The sequence below is a fragment of the Zea mays genome, chromosome 3 (assembly GCF_902167145.1).
Source record: "Zea mays cultivar B73 chromosome 3, Zm-B73-REFERENCE-NAM-5.0, whole genome shotgun sequence".
Classification (NCBI taxonomy): domain Eukaryota; kingdom Viridiplantae; phylum Streptophyta; class Magnoliopsida; order Poales; family Poaceae; genus Zea; species Zea mays.
Genome location: NC_050098.1, coordinates 38,255,574 through 38,273,576, shown reverse-complemented (window position 1 = coordinate 38,273,576; position 18,003 = coordinate 38,255,574). Strand labels below are relative to the sequence as shown.

The 18,003-nt window shown below is 44.5% G+C and overlaps 2 protein-coding genes and 1 pseudogene across 5 annotated transcripts; 2 read left to right on the top strand and 1 right to left on the bottom strand.

Annotated features, from left to right (window-relative positions):
• The first annotated feature begins 304 nt into the window (after positions 1–304).
• LOC103649967 (NAC domain-containing protein 74) lies at positions 305–9,641 on the top strand. 2 transcript variants are annotated; one of them, XM_008675659.3, is made up of 5 exons: positions 305–614; positions 1,685–1,860; positions 2,231–2,508; positions 3,928–4,320; positions 8,467–9,641. In XM_008675659.3, the coding sequence occupies exons 2-5, from the start codon at positions 1,695–1,697 to the stop codon at positions 9,181–9,183; spliced, it is 1,554 nt and encodes a 517-aa protein (XP_008673881.1). In that variant the 5' UTR covers positions 305–614; positions 1,685–1,694; the 3' UTR covers positions 9,184–9,641. The 2 variants fall into 2 exon arrangements, with proteins under 2 accessions (XP_008673881.1, XP_035822080.1); XM_035966187.1 differs by having other exon boundaries at positions 305–792.
• Positions 9,642–9,962: 321 nt separating this feature from the next.
• Positions 9,963–15,709, bottom strand: LOC100382007 (putative RING zinc finger domain superfamily protein). 3 transcript variants are annotated; one of them, XM_035965946.1, is made up of 5 exons: positions 15,329–15,709; positions 11,923–14,630; positions 11,613–11,647; positions 10,529–11,505; positions 9,963–10,369 (listed from the first exon to the last, which is right to left on the bottom strand). In XM_035965946.1, the coding sequence occupies exons 2-4, from the start codon at positions 12,263–12,265 to the stop codon at positions 10,579–10,581; spliced, it is 1,305 nt and encodes a 434-aa protein (XP_035821839.1). In that variant the 5' UTR covers positions 12,266–14,630; positions 15,329–15,709; the 3' UTR covers positions 9,963–10,369; positions 10,529–10,578. The 3 variants fall into 3 exon arrangements, with proteins under 3 accessions (XP_035821839.1, NP_001168244.1, NP_001313352.1); NM_001174773.1 differs by having other exon boundaries at positions 9,991–10,369; positions 11,923–12,360; positions 15,329–15,610; NM_001326423.1 differs by having other exon boundaries at positions 9,999–10,369; positions 11,923–12,364; positions 15,329–15,578.
• A 1,818-nt stretch (positions 15,710–17,527) lies between these two features.
• LOC111591253 (uncharacterized) lies at positions 17,528–17,713 on the top strand (annotated as a pseudogene).
• The last annotated feature ends 290 nt before the right edge of the window (positions 17,714–18,003 follow it).

Genomic DNA, 18,003 nt, shown 5'->3' with positions numbered 1-18,003 from the left:
CCACCGGTACGAGTGGTGAGCCGAGTTCAGACAACACTGGCGGCACGAGCGCCGAGGGAGGAACACAGGGAAGGCTTGCTCCACAAGACAAGTCCAGTGCGGCGTCCCCACCTGGCAGCGAGCCAGCAGCGGCACTTGGAACCGGATGCGTCCGAATCGCATCCAACGAGCCGCAGGCCAACGACCACGACCTCACTCACACATCCTGCCGTCCAATCCATCCAGCTACTCGGCGACTTGGTCAGGACTCAGGACGCCCGCGCTAAGCAAACGAAACGACCCAGCCCCGCGTAGCCAGCGCGTATAGTTAAAGACGCGGGCGCACGCAGCCCCCACGCAGACAAGCAGTGCACCCACAGCTTCCTGGCTGCTTCGTCCATCTCGCCCAATCGCCCTCCCCTACTACTCGCTCCCCACCACCCTACCTCTGACGCTTCCCCCACCCAGTGCCGCCACTCCCAGCCTTGACTCGTCCGCTGGGCCGAACACCGCCCTCGAGCTCTTCGCTGTGCCCCCTCCAGGCTCCTCTTCCCCGCACGGCGGCGCCGTCCTGGTGGTTACGCGGGGCGCCGGTCGGGCGCGATCGGCCGTGCGGGCACCTGGGCTCCGGAGAGGTGAGCCGATCCCGTCGTCGGCCTCGACGTGCCGTTTCTGTTCGTCTGGTGCTGGTGCCCTGGTCGGTGTGCGGTGTTTTTGTTGGGCGTTTATCTGTTCTACGCGTCCCTGGCGCTCGGGGTGCGACTGCGCGGCGTGTGCGGTGGTGCGGCCACGATGGTGGTGGATTCGCTTAGGGTGGGTGTGATATCTGCTGATCGCGCACTCGCTTAGTTAGGATTCGTTGCGTTTCTTTGGTCGGTTAAGGTTTCGGGTGCCGATCCTAGGTCGATGCTTTTTTTTTCGTCAACGGGGAATTTCCTATGACGTCCTGAAGAAGGGGTTTGGCTCTGATTGACGCCGTGGTCACTAGGCTGGGTGTTATTATTCTTCTTCTTCTGTGCGAAATCACGGGTCCTGAGATGTCACATGAAACGGGGATTCTGGCGTATCTCGATCGTGTCCAATGTCTTCTTTTCTTGCCTTCGATTGCATTCTGGCAGTGGGAAGGAGCAGGAGGGTTCTGCTTTTGTGGGCGGATTTTGAGCTCCTCGACCGAATTTGCAGAAGGTTCTGCTTATCTGGGTTCTTTTGTCTATCTTTAGAATTTTCTTGTTGTCTATCTTCAGTATTTTGTTTTTGTTACACTATATGCTGAAAAATGCCTCCATGTTTGAAAATGATGCAGTTTGTCCTTTTGTGTTTCGTGGGACTGGAATTGTGGAACTACCTTTGTTTTTTTTAGTATATGCTTTGATGGATTTTGTTCCACTAGCAAAATTTTACTTTGCCATATAGCTCCAAGAACTCAAATCCTTTTTGTTGTTGTTGTTGTAACGCTTTAGAAATTTCTGCTTTGTTTTGAGAGTAAAGCCCTCAAAGAATTTCTTCTACTGGAAGAGTTAATGAGCTCAAAATATATTCTGCCTTTGCTGGCATGGTTGTTTATCATAGATCATTTGACTGATCAATATATCTTCTGCATTTCTAGGCATGATTGTTTACATCTATCGTTTGAGAATCCATACTTTTGAATTGTTCTGGTTCTGATCATGCTTGTGCTTTTGTTTGTGTTTTGTGGTTAATGCAGACATTGTAAAATGGAAGTACTGCGTGATATGCACCTGCCACCAGGATTTGGATTCCATCCTTCTGATATAGAACTTGTTTCTCACTATCTCAAGAGGAAAATACTTGGTCAGAAAATTGAATATGATCTTATACCAGAGGTGGATATATACAAGCATGAACCATGGGATTTACCTGGTAGGTTGATCATACTTTCATAGTTTTTAGTTGGGTTCATGGATAACTTCCCCCAAAAAAGTACCTCAGTTATTATCTATAGGGCCTAGATGTGATAACAATTTGAATCCTATGAAGTTCTTGAGAATCATAGGCAGATAGACGGAAAATATTTATCAATTAAGTCTATAATTGATGCAGATTTTTTTGTTTTACATTAAAGTGATCCCTGTCAATCTGTATCCTCGTTATCTAGTATATATTCTTTAGCTCTGTGGATGAAGTTTTCTGCTATGGACACCACTTATGGATGCAATTCAAATGTTCTCTCCTATTGCATGGCTCATATCCTCATGTTTCCTGATCTTCTGAGTTCTGATTGTATTTGCAGCAAAGTGCAATCTTCCAATCAAGGACAACAAGTGGCATTTCTTTGCCTCTCGTGACAGGAAGTACCCTACTGGCTCTAGGTCAAACAGAGCAACACTAGCTGGTTACTGGAAATCAACTGGGAAGGACCGAGCCATAAAGCTGAACAAGCTAACTCTAGGAACAAAAAAGACGTTAGTTTTTCATGAAGGCCGACCACCCTCTGGCAGACGCACTGAGTGGATTATGCATGAGTACTACATCGACGAGAATGGATGTAAAGTCAGCCCTGATATGAAGGTATTGCACTGTTGATTGTAATACATGTTTTTTAGTAATATAGTAGTGGTCTCAGATCTTGAAGAGTATATAGATCTTGCTTCTTGGATTTATATGTTGTAGGACTTTTAACTGTTAGATTGGGCCAAGGCCCATCACAGTGATAAGATACAATACGCTAACACCCTCGTAGTCGCCACTAGCTCGTACAGATGTTGGGACTGGACTGAAACTCCGAGAACACCGTGGATGGGAGCTTATTGGTGAAGATCGGCAGCGACGGATCCAGGAATGGACTAAAGGGGGGCTGATTTCATAGTGACCATTAGTGGAGGCAGCACAAGCTGGTAGGGGGCTCATTTTTCTCTCTTCTTCCTTCTCCCTTATCGTCTATGGAGTGGGGGGGGGGGGTCATTTTTCTCTCTTCTTCCTCATCCTCCCTCCTCTATCCTCCACCTCTTTTCTCCAATGAAGTTTCATGGGTGTAGGGGGAAGTTGGAACCCGCAGCCCCCCCCCCCCCCCCTTTCAGATCCGCCCCCTGTACTGTTGTACATAGGCTAAAGCCCTGTTTGGTTTGAGGGACTAAAAATTAGTCCATTTATTTTAGTCTCATTTAGTCTCTAAATTGCCAAAAGGTGGGACTAAAACAGAGACTAAACTGTTTTAGTCTCTAGTCTCTAAAAGGGACTAAACTATATTAATTCCACTTTTTGCCACTCATTTATTTCAGTTGCACTAATTGCGGGATAATGCTAAGGGGTATTTTGGTCTATTGACTCCGGTAGAATGATCCAGCGAACTCTTCCACACTGGCATCAATACTACTACTCCTCGGTGGCAGGCAGCATGCATATTGCAATTCATTCACATCTGCCATCCATCTGTCTCTCTCCTCAGCTCTACGCCGCCCTGTCCCTTAAGGAAACTAGACTAGAAATCAGAAGAACCAAAAGAGTGCCGCAGTATTCTCATAAGATCAGATCAACGCTCATCTCTTGCTCGAGGTTCTATCTCATTCCTTGCTGCTAGTGCTAGATAGATTCTTTTATTTGAGGATCGCATACCTTTCCTCTTGCTCGGTCTAGTTGCAGGGTCTAGATCGCATTCATTCACTAAAGTTTGCTTTTTCTACTCAGATTCATTTAATGTGCTCTAAATACTTTTAGCCCCTACAACCAAATAAGGTAGGGACTAAACTTTAGTCCCTGGACTAAAGGAACCAAACAGGCCCTAAGACCCATTACAGTGATAAGATACAATACGCTAACACTTACTATATATGGTATAGATGGGCTGTGCCACATGGGCTGGCACCATGTCCGACTTACTGTGTGCCTTCAAGCCATCTTGCAGCCAACTTGCTTGGTTATATGATTATCCTATATTATGTTGCCTAAGGTTGATGTCCAGTATGCTAATGTAGTTTTTCTTTTCTACAGGATGCCTTTGTCCTCTGCCGTGTTACTAAAAGAAATGACTGGTCATTAGATAATGATAATGAGGTGGGCAACAGGAGCTCTCATCTGGAACAACCAGATGCTGCTACATCAGTTGTCAGCACTGTAAAGCCAGAAGATGTTGCTGCCTCAGTCATCTGTCCAGAAGAATCGAACCATGCAACTACACCAATTGGCAGTGCTGAACTATCTAATGATGTTGCTCAGGCAGCTATCACTCCTGCAGCTATCACTCCTGATTCAACAACTCCAAATGGTGGTAATGAACTGGAAACATGGCTGCAAGAACTGTTGGATCCTTCACCTCCATTTAACCTTGTAGCTGATACTGGTTCTGCTGACGTGTGTCCGACTGAACAATATGCTGAATCATCAGTAAGTTTCTGAGGCTCAGTAGTTATAGAATTATTTGAATAAAGTACGTTGGCAATTCATAAGCTTCTCCCAATGTGTTCATACATGTCAATAAAATGCATATTTGGGTCCTTAAACTTACTAAGTGTGCCACTCGAAGTGTTCTTAAGGCGTCGCCTAGGCGACGCCTAGGCGTCCAGGCGCTCGGGCAAAACTGGCCGCCTTGCTCGCCTTACCCGCCTAGGCGTCGCCTAGGCGCTAAGGCGGTTGTCTGGTGCACTTGCTCGTCTAGGCGCCTTAAGAACACTGCACTCAAGGCCAAATCTCACTACTCATCGCATAACTGTCTACATGGCATGCCAACATAGCCATCTCTAGTAGTCCCCTCCACTGCTGACAAGATATCCTGCAATTGACAATGAGGCAACCTCTGATACTTCCCCACTCTCAGCTATTGCCATTTCTGTGCTTTAATGTATGGTTACACGTTGATTAGAGAGGCTTGGACCTTGAGTTTCACATTTAGTATGCTTAGGGACCTAGATCTGCATTTTAATACTTTAGGTGCCAAGAGGTTACAGTGAGACAAATATGGGTATCACTGGTATAATTCTAAATATTTGGGGATTTAGTTCCCCTGTGCAAAGTGATAATGCGCGGACAACAGGTTGCCTGACAAAGTGAGAGCACCTAGAGGGGGGTGAATAGGTGATCCTGCAATAACTTAAAACTTAAAGCCACAAAACTTGATTAAGTGTTAGCACAATGAAATCAAGTGGCTAAGGACCGAGCTCTTGTGAAACACAATAGTCACAGTGAGAACAAGCACAAGAGACACGATGGTTTATCACGTGGTTCGGCCAAGTATAACACTTGCCTACTCCACGTTGTGGCGTCCCAATGGACGAGAGTTGCACTCAACTCCTCTCAAGTGATCCAATGATCAACTTGAATACCACGGTGTTCTTCTTTCTTTACTCTTTCCCGTTTGCGAGGAATCTCCACAACTTGGAGTCTCTCGCCCTTACAATAAGGATCAAAGTGAAAGCACTAGAGTAAGGGAGGGAAACAACACACACAAATCCGCAGCAATACGCACACACACAGCCAAGACTTGCTCAAATGAATAGCACAAAGTTCACCACTAGAACAGAGCTCAAATCACTAAGAAAGTCAATCGAGTGCGTGAAGACAGAGTGTGAATGATTAAGAATGCTCAAAGTATGCTTGGGTGACTCCTCCATGCGCCTAGGGGTCCCTTTTATAGCCCCACGGCAGCTAGGAGCCGTTGGAGGCATTCTTGGAAGGCAATTCTTGCCTTCTGTCGGGTGGCGCACCAGACAGTCTGGTGCACCACCGGACATCCCCTGTTCACTGTCCGGTGCAGATCGTCTTCCTAAATTGGCGCAGCCGACCGTTGAAGACTTGGAGCCGTTGGCACACCGGACACTTTCCGGTGCACATCGGACAGTCCGGTGCCCCCATCAGACCGTTGGCTCGGCCACGCGTCACGCGCGGATTGCGCGGCCGACCGTTGGCTCACCGGACAGTCCGGTGCACCACCGGACAGTCCGGTGAATTTTAGCCGTACGCCGCCGACGAATTCATGAGAGCGGCCAGTTAACCAGACGCCAGCCTGGCGTACTGGACACTGTCCGGTGCACCATCGGACAGTCCGGTGTACCCAGACTGCGCATAGTCTTGGCTGCTCCAGCCAAGTCTTTTTCCTTTTGTATTTTCTCTGATTCTAGCACTTAGACAAATATGTTAGTACACAAAAACCAATGTACTAAGTCTAGACTCATACCTTGTACCTTGATTTTCACTTCTTGAGTCTTTGGCACAATTTAACACTTAAATCATTTGTGTTGGACACTTAATCACCAAAATACTTAGAAATGGCCCAAGGGCATATTTCCCTTTCACAAAGTTACAAGCTGACATTTTTATTTTATATCTAACATACTTATTCTAGATTAAAATTTTCCTTTTAAGATTACAAGGTAGGTACACATACAAGCCTGGTGTGCATGCAGAAGAAAATGGGCCTCCCAAGCACATATCCATAATTCTAGAGGCACTGAAAACCTTGATGCTGTTAGACTGGACACACTAACAAGTTCAACTCAAAAGCTTAAGCTATTAGGAGAAGGTAGGCAATCCACTTATACACTTCAACACCACCACTCATGTGCAGTTGGAGTCTTGGAGAGAAAGGCACAAACGTGGAAATAAAGGGACAGAGGCACAAATAAAGACTATATTAGGATTCGAACTCGAGACTTCTGGCTCTGATACCATATTAGATTGGACGCACTAACCAATTCAACTCAAAAGCTTAATCTATTAGGATAAGGTAGGCAATCCACTTATACACTTCAACAGATGCGCCCCCTAGCACGCAGAAGCAAACCTCCAACCTCATGGAACATGGGCATGTATTTCCTGACCGAGGTGCACTTGTCTGTTGGAGCCCCAGTGGAAGGAGTGGCACTCCCACAACTCCACCATGTCATTAACACGCTTCAATTCTCCCTGTTTGTATGTGCTGAGCAGTAGTAGATGGTCGGTGCTAAGTAAGGTTTGCGTCAAAGAACTGCCATGGGAATACTGAAGAAGTCTGCCAACATGTGGATACCAATTACATCACTTCCATAAACAAGTTCTGTGCTTCTATGTAACACTGTTTTTTTAAATCTAACCCGAGTTACACGAGGCCCTACTTTGTCTTGCTACTAAACTACCAGTTGGCTCATTGCAAGCTTATAACCACACAGGTTGAGTACTAAAATTGCAGGGATACCAATAGTATGTCATGGGGCACCCAAAATTTGGTTTTTTTAAATAGTTGTTGGCTGTTTGGTAGAGTTTCTATCTTAGGGCATGTTCATGTTTGATACAGCTTCTTCTGCCTTTGGTTCTCTGAGAGAAGTAATTCTGTGGCTGAAAGTGGATTCTCTAGGATAAACTATACGTAAAAGGTGATTCTGTGTTTGAAGTGAATCAGGAAAAGCTATTTTTTCAGCTCCTAGGCTCCTTCGTTCATTTCAGAGAATCAAGTTGTGGAATCAGTATAGAATCACTTCTATCTATTTTGCTGTTTGACAGAGCTTCTCCTAGATAGAATCTGCATCGGGAGGTCTACCAAACAAGCCATTAGCTTAGCATAATGGTTTTATTTTCCTTTAAAAGGCGAAAGGGCCTCTAGCCGAGTTGGTTAGGTGGTCTGAATAACACTCCTTAGGTCCTGAGTTCGAATCGGCTGAGGTTAAAAAATGTCACTCGCTGGTTTCGTCATGTGTACACGAGATGGGCTGACTTATAGGGGGCGGATCCTCGTGTAGGGGTTGGGAGGGGGCTTAAAGGATCTGGCCTATAGGGGGCGGACCCTCATGTTGCACAGGAGACCAACTTTCATGACCTTTCTCGGTCGGGGCTTTGATTGAGCTGCCAATTTTTTTATTTTCCTTCAAAAGCTCAAATAAAAATAATGAATATCTGCAAAAGTATGAAGAGTGAATTACTCTTGATAATTCAAAACATAAAGCGGCCAAGTTATTTTTAGTTTGTTTGATCTTTGAGATTTCTGGATAAGGTAAACTAAACATGTAACTAGACATTCAGTTCCCTTGTCCCTAATAATCAGTACTCCCTTCGTTCCAATTTGTAATTCACTTGACTTTTTAACCCCAAGTTTGACCGGCTCATTTTATTAAAAAATCATAATTATTACTCCCTCCGTGGCTCCGTCCCAAAATATAATTCGTTTTAGAGTAATCATATATTCATTAACTAACATATGAATGTAGTTTGCATATATGTTTATATTCATTATCATTTGGATGAATGTGGACATAAAAAAAGTGGGCTATTAATTTTACTGTGATATCGTTTAGCATTCAATATACTTAAGTATTTTTTTCACAAAAAATGAATAATGAGCCGGTCAAACTTGATACAAAAAGTAAAATGAATTATAAATTGGGATGGAGGGAGTACTTTTCTCTTTGGACCATTGAGAACTCGTCTGCAAATCGTCAATTCTTTCTCTGTTGCTGTTTTGTCCATGTTTATTATATTTTGACGTGGAGTTTTTATTCACTACTTTTAGAAATTGTGTGCTTGTTTGCATTGGTCTAACACCCTTTGCATTTGTTTTCCTTTCAGAATTTGCAGAATCCTGGTTCCATGGCTCCGAATATCAGACCAGGCCATGCTAGCCCTATCCAGGATGGAACAGATGCCACAGACTACCTATTCACAGATGATCTTCCCGAGGATCTTTACAGTATGTTGTATCCTGGTACTGACCAGTTCAATGATAGCATATTTTTGGAACAAACTGGCCAGGAAGGTAATAACAATCAGACAAACTACATGATGGGGATTGGTTCATATGTTCTTCCAAACAACTTTGAGAATGAAACTCCGAATGCCGAATTGCAGTTAGATCATGAAAATAACAAGATGGATATGTCAAATGAAAATAATGACACCGGAATTACAATACGAAGGCGCAGAGCAACTGCGCCTCCCGCTAACATTTCACTAGCAGCTGGCAAGATTAAAATGCAGGTTGGAATTAAGAGGATGGTTACGAGTAATTCAGAATCTATCAACCAGACTATGAAGTTTACAGATAACAGTGGTCGTCGTCTTGATCTCAGGACTGATGTTGAGCACCAGAAGAAAAATGCAAACAATGTCATTTCTGCCAAGCAGTCTGATGCAGCCAATCATGAAGCCCACAGCAACCAAGGTTATCTCGAGGGCTTCAAAAGATGTTCATCAGCTGGATTCAGGGCATACATATTTGTTGCCCTTTTTGTGGTTGGAGTTGCTGCTCTAGTGCTGCATTATCACCGCTCCAATGCCAACCTATGAATTTGAATCATGGAACATCAGCATGCTTGATTGTAGCTCTAGTGGTCAGTGGCAGCATTGGCTTCGTCCTTGGAGTAGTTCGCTAGCTTTGCTTGCATTGGAAATGGAATAGAAATCGAGTTCCTCAGCTTATCTCACTGGGATTACTGGAAATACATTTTTGCGACCACTGATTCCCAGTTATCTCCACTTTTTTTTTGTGGTGCTGTACATATTAATTTTTTTTCTCTCTTCTTTTGATCGTCTAGTTGCTACCAACGGGTGCCTATCGAAAATCGAAAAAGAAAAAAAGTGGGAAAAGGGTTGGTCGTATGAACAAAAAAGATGTAGCTTCAGACTGTTACTACTATCCTTAGCTTTGTAAATCTGAACCATGTTTGTACAGTACACTACATAGTGGAGCGGCCACTGCATTGTCTGCATTCTCTTTTATTATAGCATCTTTTTGAACAAGTGAAGATGATCTCTCGCTAAACTACAGAATTGTACTCCAGCAATCCATTTGATTTCTGCTGTCTAAGAGTTTGTAAGCACTCCAGTAATCCATTTGATACCGTGGGTGTGGCTTCATGACACTAAACGCTAGCTGGTACCTTACCCGCCGAGGGCACTAGACACAACTTTGCTTGCATCGCAAACTTGTACGAGTTCAGGTCAAATCTTCTGCAAACAGGCAGAAATGGAGCTCACATTTACTGGCAATTTTTTTCTAAGATGTGACCATATATGCACAAACGGATACTCGGTTCATCCAATCTCTCATCGGAAAATTCTACCACTGAAGACTTCAACTTAAACGCATTCCATCCAACAATACGAAGTACCTTAGTCAATCATCATTAAAAAACATCGAGTACAATAAATAATCTAGCAAGCTGGTTGTGTAACCCAGCATTGGGCCTTACATCCATGAAGGCCACACCGTTTCTGTTAGATTGCTACTATTACTAAGCTGCAACCAGGGCCTACAACAACCGTATCTCGCATGGTATAAAAAACCTTGTTATTCTACTATAATGGATCTGCTGGGACCGGCGCTAGCGTGCGCTCTGCACCAGTATCCGAATATTATGGCTGGGAGAAACTTCCAAATATGTTGGTTGCCCGCCAGGACGGCAGCCCTTGTGCCAGTCTGAACTCCGTGAGCTTGCATGCTGGGGAGTTCACCTCCTCTCGAAGACCCTTCCTGTGAAAAGACATTCAATTAATAATGTTGTTGTCCATTTCAAAATGTTCAGGGATGACACGAGAAATTCCAAATTCAACACATTCGAATTCATCCCCATGAAGGCCATGATGACGAAATGAATAGAACTAGTAACCTGCTATATGAAATTGAACTTACCAAAACACACTAATGGAAACCAGCCCACCTAATGGCAATTGGAGGCTATTCTACTCCCTCCAATGTCTTGCCCAGAATCCCTTCTTTCTCGTCGAATCGGTTTCTGAGACTGACCGAGGCGGTCGAGACCCAATGGAGAAATGTCTCCTCAAAAACGGGCGACTGAATGGGACCTTCATGCTTGAGCTTGTACCTAACCTGGGCTCTCTTCTACCTTTCTTCTGGTGCTTATTACTGTTCCCATCTGGATTGATATCAGCTGCCACATTTTTTGGTATCTTGTTCTTAACCTTGGATTCCAGCTTCCCAAATAGCTTCACTGTACATTTCTCACCATGCGTGCATACAGGGCATGGCGGATCGTATTTGTCAGCTTCTGTAGTTATGCTGTCCAGACAGTCAGCATGGTACACATGTCCACACAACAGAACAGCAACAACGGCCAGCTCCTGAGCATTCCATGTTGATCTCTCCTTCAACAGCTTCAAGCACAGCTTGCACACCTCTTGCTCAGGGGGAAGTGTAGTAGAATTTGAAGCACTAGTTCTTGTCACTTTACTAGAAATGGATCCCAAGAGTTCGCTATCAAGTGACCACCTCTCTCTTTGGGATGTTGCGACCATTTCAGAAAATGTGCGCATTGACCAACCATCAGATGACTCAGCATAGGATCCTGCTGCTGACAAGTCATTGCTGCAGACTGATAGCATGGAAGACGAAGGCCTTCCTTCAGGAGAGCTTATCTCATTGAGAGATCTGAGAGATGGAATTTTGCTGTCCGAAACTTGTCTGTATAATTGATACCCTGGTGACCGCCGTGCTTTCTTCATCGAATCTGAATCTGTAGGTTGAGAATGCCCCCTGGAGGATGATGGATCTGCTCTGGATACTAAGGGTGGTGTTGAAGGAACAGACCCTGATGTCTTCAAATCTGAAGCAACACTTGACATGTCCAGTGATTTCCTGAAAAGCTTTGCCTACACAACATATTAAAAAATATGTCAGACAACAAATGTGGTGGTATTACAACTGCATGGAACCTAGAAGGTAATAACTTCTTGGCAGGTAGCTTAATGATGCAAACCTCAAGGGAAGAGTTACTTGCAGTGGGGTGGTCAGCTGAAAATAGTACAAATCAGTAAACAAAGTTCATCAGTTTGGGAGACTACAATAACACACCCTCCCTTCCAAATTATAAGATGTTCTGGTTTTTTCAGATACAGTGCTTTTACGATGTATCTAATTATCTATGTTCTATACATAGTGTATATCAAAGTGCATAGCAAAAACTATGAATCTATAAAAAACCAAAACATCTTATAATTTGAAAAGGAGGGAGAATAAAGGGTTGCTCATTGAAAGCATATAGACCATAGCATCAATTTATTCATTACCTCGAGGATCAGCCATTGTAACCTTAGATGCTTCCATTTTTTTGTCAGATTTGTGCCACTTTGTTCCATGAGACACATTGGAAGGGCTAGTTCCAAGGCTATTTCCATTAGAAAACCCTTCGGTCGGGGCAATGGAACCACTCTTTGTATCAGGCCGAATGCTTCCACTACTATGGTTGGAAAACAGAGTAGGGATTTCCATTATGTCTTCTATATGTGTGCGATTGTCCCACCGAAAGCTCCATGATGGTGAATGTCTCACATTCCTGTACGCTGATACTTCTAATGGAGTAATGCATGGTTGTGTCCTCTCCTTTGCAGCAATGCAGCAATTAGCTCCCATATTGCTTAAAGGAGGGGAATTGATATGCTCACAGTTTTAACAATGAGATGCTCTGAGTTCATTCATGTGATACAAATGTCACAACTCAACACCGCCTAGCTGTACAGAAAGACAATAACAATAATAAGGTTGTTTTCAATAAATAAATGGACAGACAATCTATAGACAGGTGCACTCTAAGCCTACAGAGGGAGCTAGGGGTACCGCATCGGCATAGAAAGAAGAAAACAACATGGAAAGGAGGCTAAGGTGCATCCACAGTAAGATCATCAAAAGAACCGGTATGATTGGAATTATTAAGTGGAAATCTTGTAGCCTTCCGAAATCTACAAGAAATGCAATCCACAATGAATTGTGCAGCATATAATTACAGAGCAGCAGGGGTTGAGCTACTGAAGCAAGGTTTTAAAGTCGTCCGACTAATCGCGATTAGTCGCGAGTCGGCCTTATCTCTAGTCCGAGCTCGATTAGGGTCTCCGACTCGACTAGAGCGACTAGATAGAGATTAGTCGTCCTAGTCGCCGACTAATCGCGATTAGTCGTCCGACTAGGGGTTATGGTCAACTAGTTATGATTGTTTGGGCCACTAATCCGACCTCTATTATGTGGGTCGGCCCACCATCTGTACACAACACAAACGTTTTTTTGCCCTATGCCCCTGCTTGTACCAATACGGTACGCACTATTGCGCGTGCGCTCTTCCCCAGCTCAGCCACCCCTTCTCTAGCGTCGCCGTCCCTTACCCATTGTCGCCGCTCTCCTCTCCTGCTGCCCTGTTGTGCTTTGGCGGCCCTCTGCTCGAGCAGCAGCTGCGCTCCCTCCATCGTGCGTCGGTTGTAGTCTGCAGAGCCCCCCCCCCCCTCCAGCGCGTTCTCGTCCTCCTCTGTTGTCTTTTCAGCGGCTGAACAGGCGAGTAGGCGACCACTCCTCTGTTTAGAATTCAGAGATTGAGATGAGGACCTCTTCAGACCGTAATTGCTATGATATTTTGGTTGTTCAGTGTTCTCTGTTCACTAACTGAGTAGTATTGTGCCCGCATTGGCCTCCTCTTGAGTTGTGCTTCACTTGATTGTTGTGCCACTACATATGAGAATAGGAGGCGACCTAATAATGTTGAAGTCATCTTTCCAGAATCTGTGTTGCCCCAGCCCTAGAACGATGGCAGTGGCACTGGTACAGTTCATGCAGTCCTGCAGTCTAGCTAGGCAGCTACAGCTATATATATTCATATATATTGATATATACACACACATATGGTCCTGTTATAGGTGGACGACTATAGGACGACTAGGAGTCGACTAGGCTCGACTAATCGAGCAAATCGACGACTAATCGCGATTAGTCACCTTATCGGTGCTCAGGCGACTAGAGTCGACTAGCCGACTTTAAAACCTTGTACTGAAGGGACTTCAAGAGAGGCAATGGAACATGACAAAGACACATAGGAAAACATAAACTAATATGAACCCAACATTAAGACATGAATGATCAGGTAGGGGTCATTAGCCCAAACTAGGATAAAGAACACAAACAGGTTCTTGTTCCTGCTGTATTTGAATTTGTTTTGGTGAAGCAGAAGTGTATGGAGAAAGCAAATTTTCTAGCAAATGGAAGAACACTAGTAGCATGCTTTCAATACATGTGCATTCCCTCATACACCCCCAAATACTTCCAGGTGGGAACATCAATATCTATAAAGCAACCACTTCATTTATTCACAGCAAGAAACAACAAAACCTTTTGGTTCCAGCCCCAAGCAAATTGGGGTAGTCTAGAGTTCAAAAACAACAGAAGCCACAAATCAAGGTTCACATGGATAGCTGTTCTCCATTCACTCCTATTCAAGATCATCCTTTGAAATCTCCTTTTCCTACCTCTTCCCATGTCCCTGCCTCTCTTCCTATTACTATCACACTTTAGCGCCTAAGAATCCCATTACACATTGCACTACACACCCGTGCCTTTGGAGGTCTCCGTTGTTTGGAGAAGCTTGCCTCACTTCATATTATTATCGCGCCTTAGAATCCCGCTACACGCTGCACTACACACTCGTGCCTTTGGAGATCTCCGTTAGCGCCTTAAAATCCCACTACGTGCTGCATTACACACTCATCCCTTTAGAGGTCTCTGTTGGTTGGAGAAGTTTTTCTTCCATTGGTGCTACCCATATCATCGTTCTGGATTCTACCCCTTCTTGCACGACCACAAATCAAACGCAACAGCCAACATTCGCATTACATATTTCTGCAACACTTATCTGAACATGATGTCCCCTTCTTGTATGACCACAAATCCAACGCTACATACACATTTCGCATTTCCACGGCACTTATCTGAACATGGTGTCTTTTTGTAGACTGACATGCTGCACCATTCACAATAACAGAGCTAAAAGAAATGAGAAATAGATGCTTGTTTATAATTGAAGGCACAAAGCTGGGGGAGCTGGCTAACTACAGTTGGGTGAAAATGTGTGGAGGAAGAAAGCAGCTGTTAGGTAGACCAGCATCAAGACATTCCAAAACTAAAGTACACTCAAAGGCCAGGTCCTTCACCCCACACAACAAAATAGCATCTCGCATCTGTTCTTACTGCCGAAAAAGCACTGTGCAAAACCATGGCAGGATGGAACAAGCACACTATTTTATTGTTCGGTATCCGGATTAAAGCAAAACAAATATAATTCTGCACCCAGAGCCAGAACACAATACGATGTGCAATTCGAAAGGTCATGACTATATTGCTTTCGAGCCACAATTATTCTCCATATGATTTTTTTTTTCGTCAAAAGTCTCGATATTTAACTGATAAATAACGAAAGACCCGATGGTAAATCTACCTTAAGAATTTATGGCAGGAGCTAACACAAAATATCAGGTAAAATCAATACAATATCACACTCGAATCATATGCAAAGAGTACAGCTCACTAGGATACCAGATGGGAAGTGAGCACCGATGAAAAGCCACAATTCATCTGGAGCTACCTACCCCGACGGCACCAAAATTCCCCATCTGGACCCCCAACTAACGCAAAAGGTGCCCCCAAGTTCGCAGGAATTACCTCGAATCACGCGAACAACGAGCCCCGATCCGCCAGACTAACATCCAGCGGCTGCACCGTCGCCGAAGAAACACCGACCTAACGGCGCGGGGCCCGGATCTGTCACGGCTGGGCCACAGCAACGGCGGACGCCCAAGACCGCTCCCCGCCGCCGCAAGCAGGGGTGTGTTCCTTTAGGGTTGGAGCTCGGGGCAGGCGTGGGGTGAGATTGAGAGGTGGAAGCGACGCAGAGGAGAGAGGAAGGGGAGAGAAGGGCAGTGTGGCTGTGCGGGTACAAAACCCGGTGCGGATGGGAATGTGTCTCGGAGTCCCGGTCGCCGCTTTGGCGCTGTGCCTGGCTGAGAGCGGAAACGGAACTGCTCCGGCCACCCACTTGGGACTTGTTCGGTTATTTTCAATCCATATGGATTGAAGGGGATTGATACGGATTGAAGGGAATTTTGACTTACTAAGGATTGAAACTCCCTCAATCCCCCTCAATCCATATGGATTGGGGTATAACCGAACAAGCCCTTGAGTGGACACGAGACCGCGCCTCGCGACGCTTCTTTCCGCTGCCGCCGGGCCACGTGCACGGCGTCTCATCCTGCGTGTCCCGGACCCGGGCCCACCTGCATTGTCTCGTGAGGCGTGAGCGCATGCTGTCCACCTGACCACCTCTGTGGCGGCTTTTTTTACAGGGGTTGTTTTCGCCGGTCGTTCTCATGGTTTATCTCGAGAATATTACGACGATCAACGCACTTCGTGCGTTGTTAAAGTCTGTAGGTATAACGTATTACGTAGTTTATTAGAGAGTTTGTAGTTCGAAAATCTATCCAATAAATTCATGGTGCTCAGTGCTGTAACTCGTAAATATATGCATGTGAGACTTGGTTATTTATCTTATAACCATCTGTATATTTTAATTTATTTTAAGGTCGGGCTCTAAATTGTGTTTGAGATTGTATCATATGTTTATATTTGTCTTTAGATCAAACTTTATACATGTTCGTTTGTGTTTCCTTTTCTGTTTTTTTATTTTCTATTTGTGTTTTTATTGTTCAATCTGAGTTCTTATTTATCTCGGCTTCTTACAAATCTATTTAATAAAAAAATACATGGCTTAACTTATCTTGAATGTATCACTGCTAGATGCATATTGTTTTAACTGAACATTGGAGACATCTCAACTCCTATAAAACACTTGGTTTTCTTATTTTCACCTTCGTCTTTTTTTTTAAAAAAAAATCTCTATACCCTTTTTCAATCTAACCCACGAACCACAGTCTAACATCTTCTTTGTTCCTTTGGAGCACCAGTTTCGTACGTCACGTGTGAAGTATGTAAGTCTGTCCATCTCCCTCATTTCTTGGCTAACAATAGGTCTAATAGGCTGCACACATGGCAGTTGGACCCGTAGGTATGGATACCCGCGGGTTTCGTACCCACCGGATATGGATACGGGTACAAAAACTCACCCGTGGGTCCTATCGGGTTGGATACCCGAAATACATCGGGTCGGGTATGGGTAAAATACTTTACCCACGTATCAAAATACCTCTTTAAATGTGCTACATCCACTAAAAATGTGCTATATTCACTAGAAAAACTCACTCGCATATGTTGTTGATTAATGAATATTAATTTGTGTTGTGTTAACAGTCAAATGTAATGTAATCGAGACCAATGAGACATTGACAATGTTATAACTGTCAACTGTCATAAACTCATTAAGCTTTTATTCTCTGTACTCAAATTTAAATTTATTGGATGTGATAATTATGAGTTGAGATATTGTATCGACGTGTAGCCAAATATAGTCATTCTTGTGTTGCATTGGTGCTTAGATGTAAACTAAAATATTTTATGCATTTATTATAGCATTAACCGAATGTTATTTAGTCTACAATAACATATCCACTGGATACCCGATACCCGGTGGATACCCGATGGGCATGGGTACGGGTACAGTTTATCACCCGATTGGCTTGGTGGGTATGAATATTTGTAGAAGTCTCGGGTACAATTTCGGCTCGGGTATTATTATACCCGAACAAAACCCGACCCGCTGTCATCCCTACACATGAGCCATGAGAAACCATCAAAGCCCAACATGACAGGAAGGTACACACAGCACATCGCTTTTACATAGTATCACCACACTAGCTGAAGAAGAATGAACGACCAAGCGAGCTATAGAAAAAGAGTCTTTTTCAACGCATACTTTTCTCGACCTTTTGACTAAAATAAAGTGTAATATTTTGTTCTTATCAGTTTAATATCTGATATGTGAACCACATGTTCATTTTGATATTAAATTTATTATATATATATATAATATGATTATGTGCCACCTGTCGGCGTTTCGAGACCGGGGGGGGTCCCTGGGCCGACGAGTGAATGTCGCCGCGTGCCCCAGCCCAGATGGGTCGAGCGCGAGGGCGAGCGCGAAGGGGGGAGAGCGAGGCGGCCGGAGACCGGCGTGAGAGAGGTGGGAATCCCGCGGCCTTCGTGTTCGTCCCGCGCCCAGGTCGGGTGCGCTTGCAGTAGGGGGTTACAAGCGTCCACGCGGGAGAGGGAGCGAGCGGCTCCAAGCGGGCGCCTGTCTCGTCCTCGTCCCCGCGCGGCCAACCCTCTCTAAGAGGGCCCTGGTCCTTCCTTTTATAGGCGTAAGGAGAGGATCCAGGTGTACAATG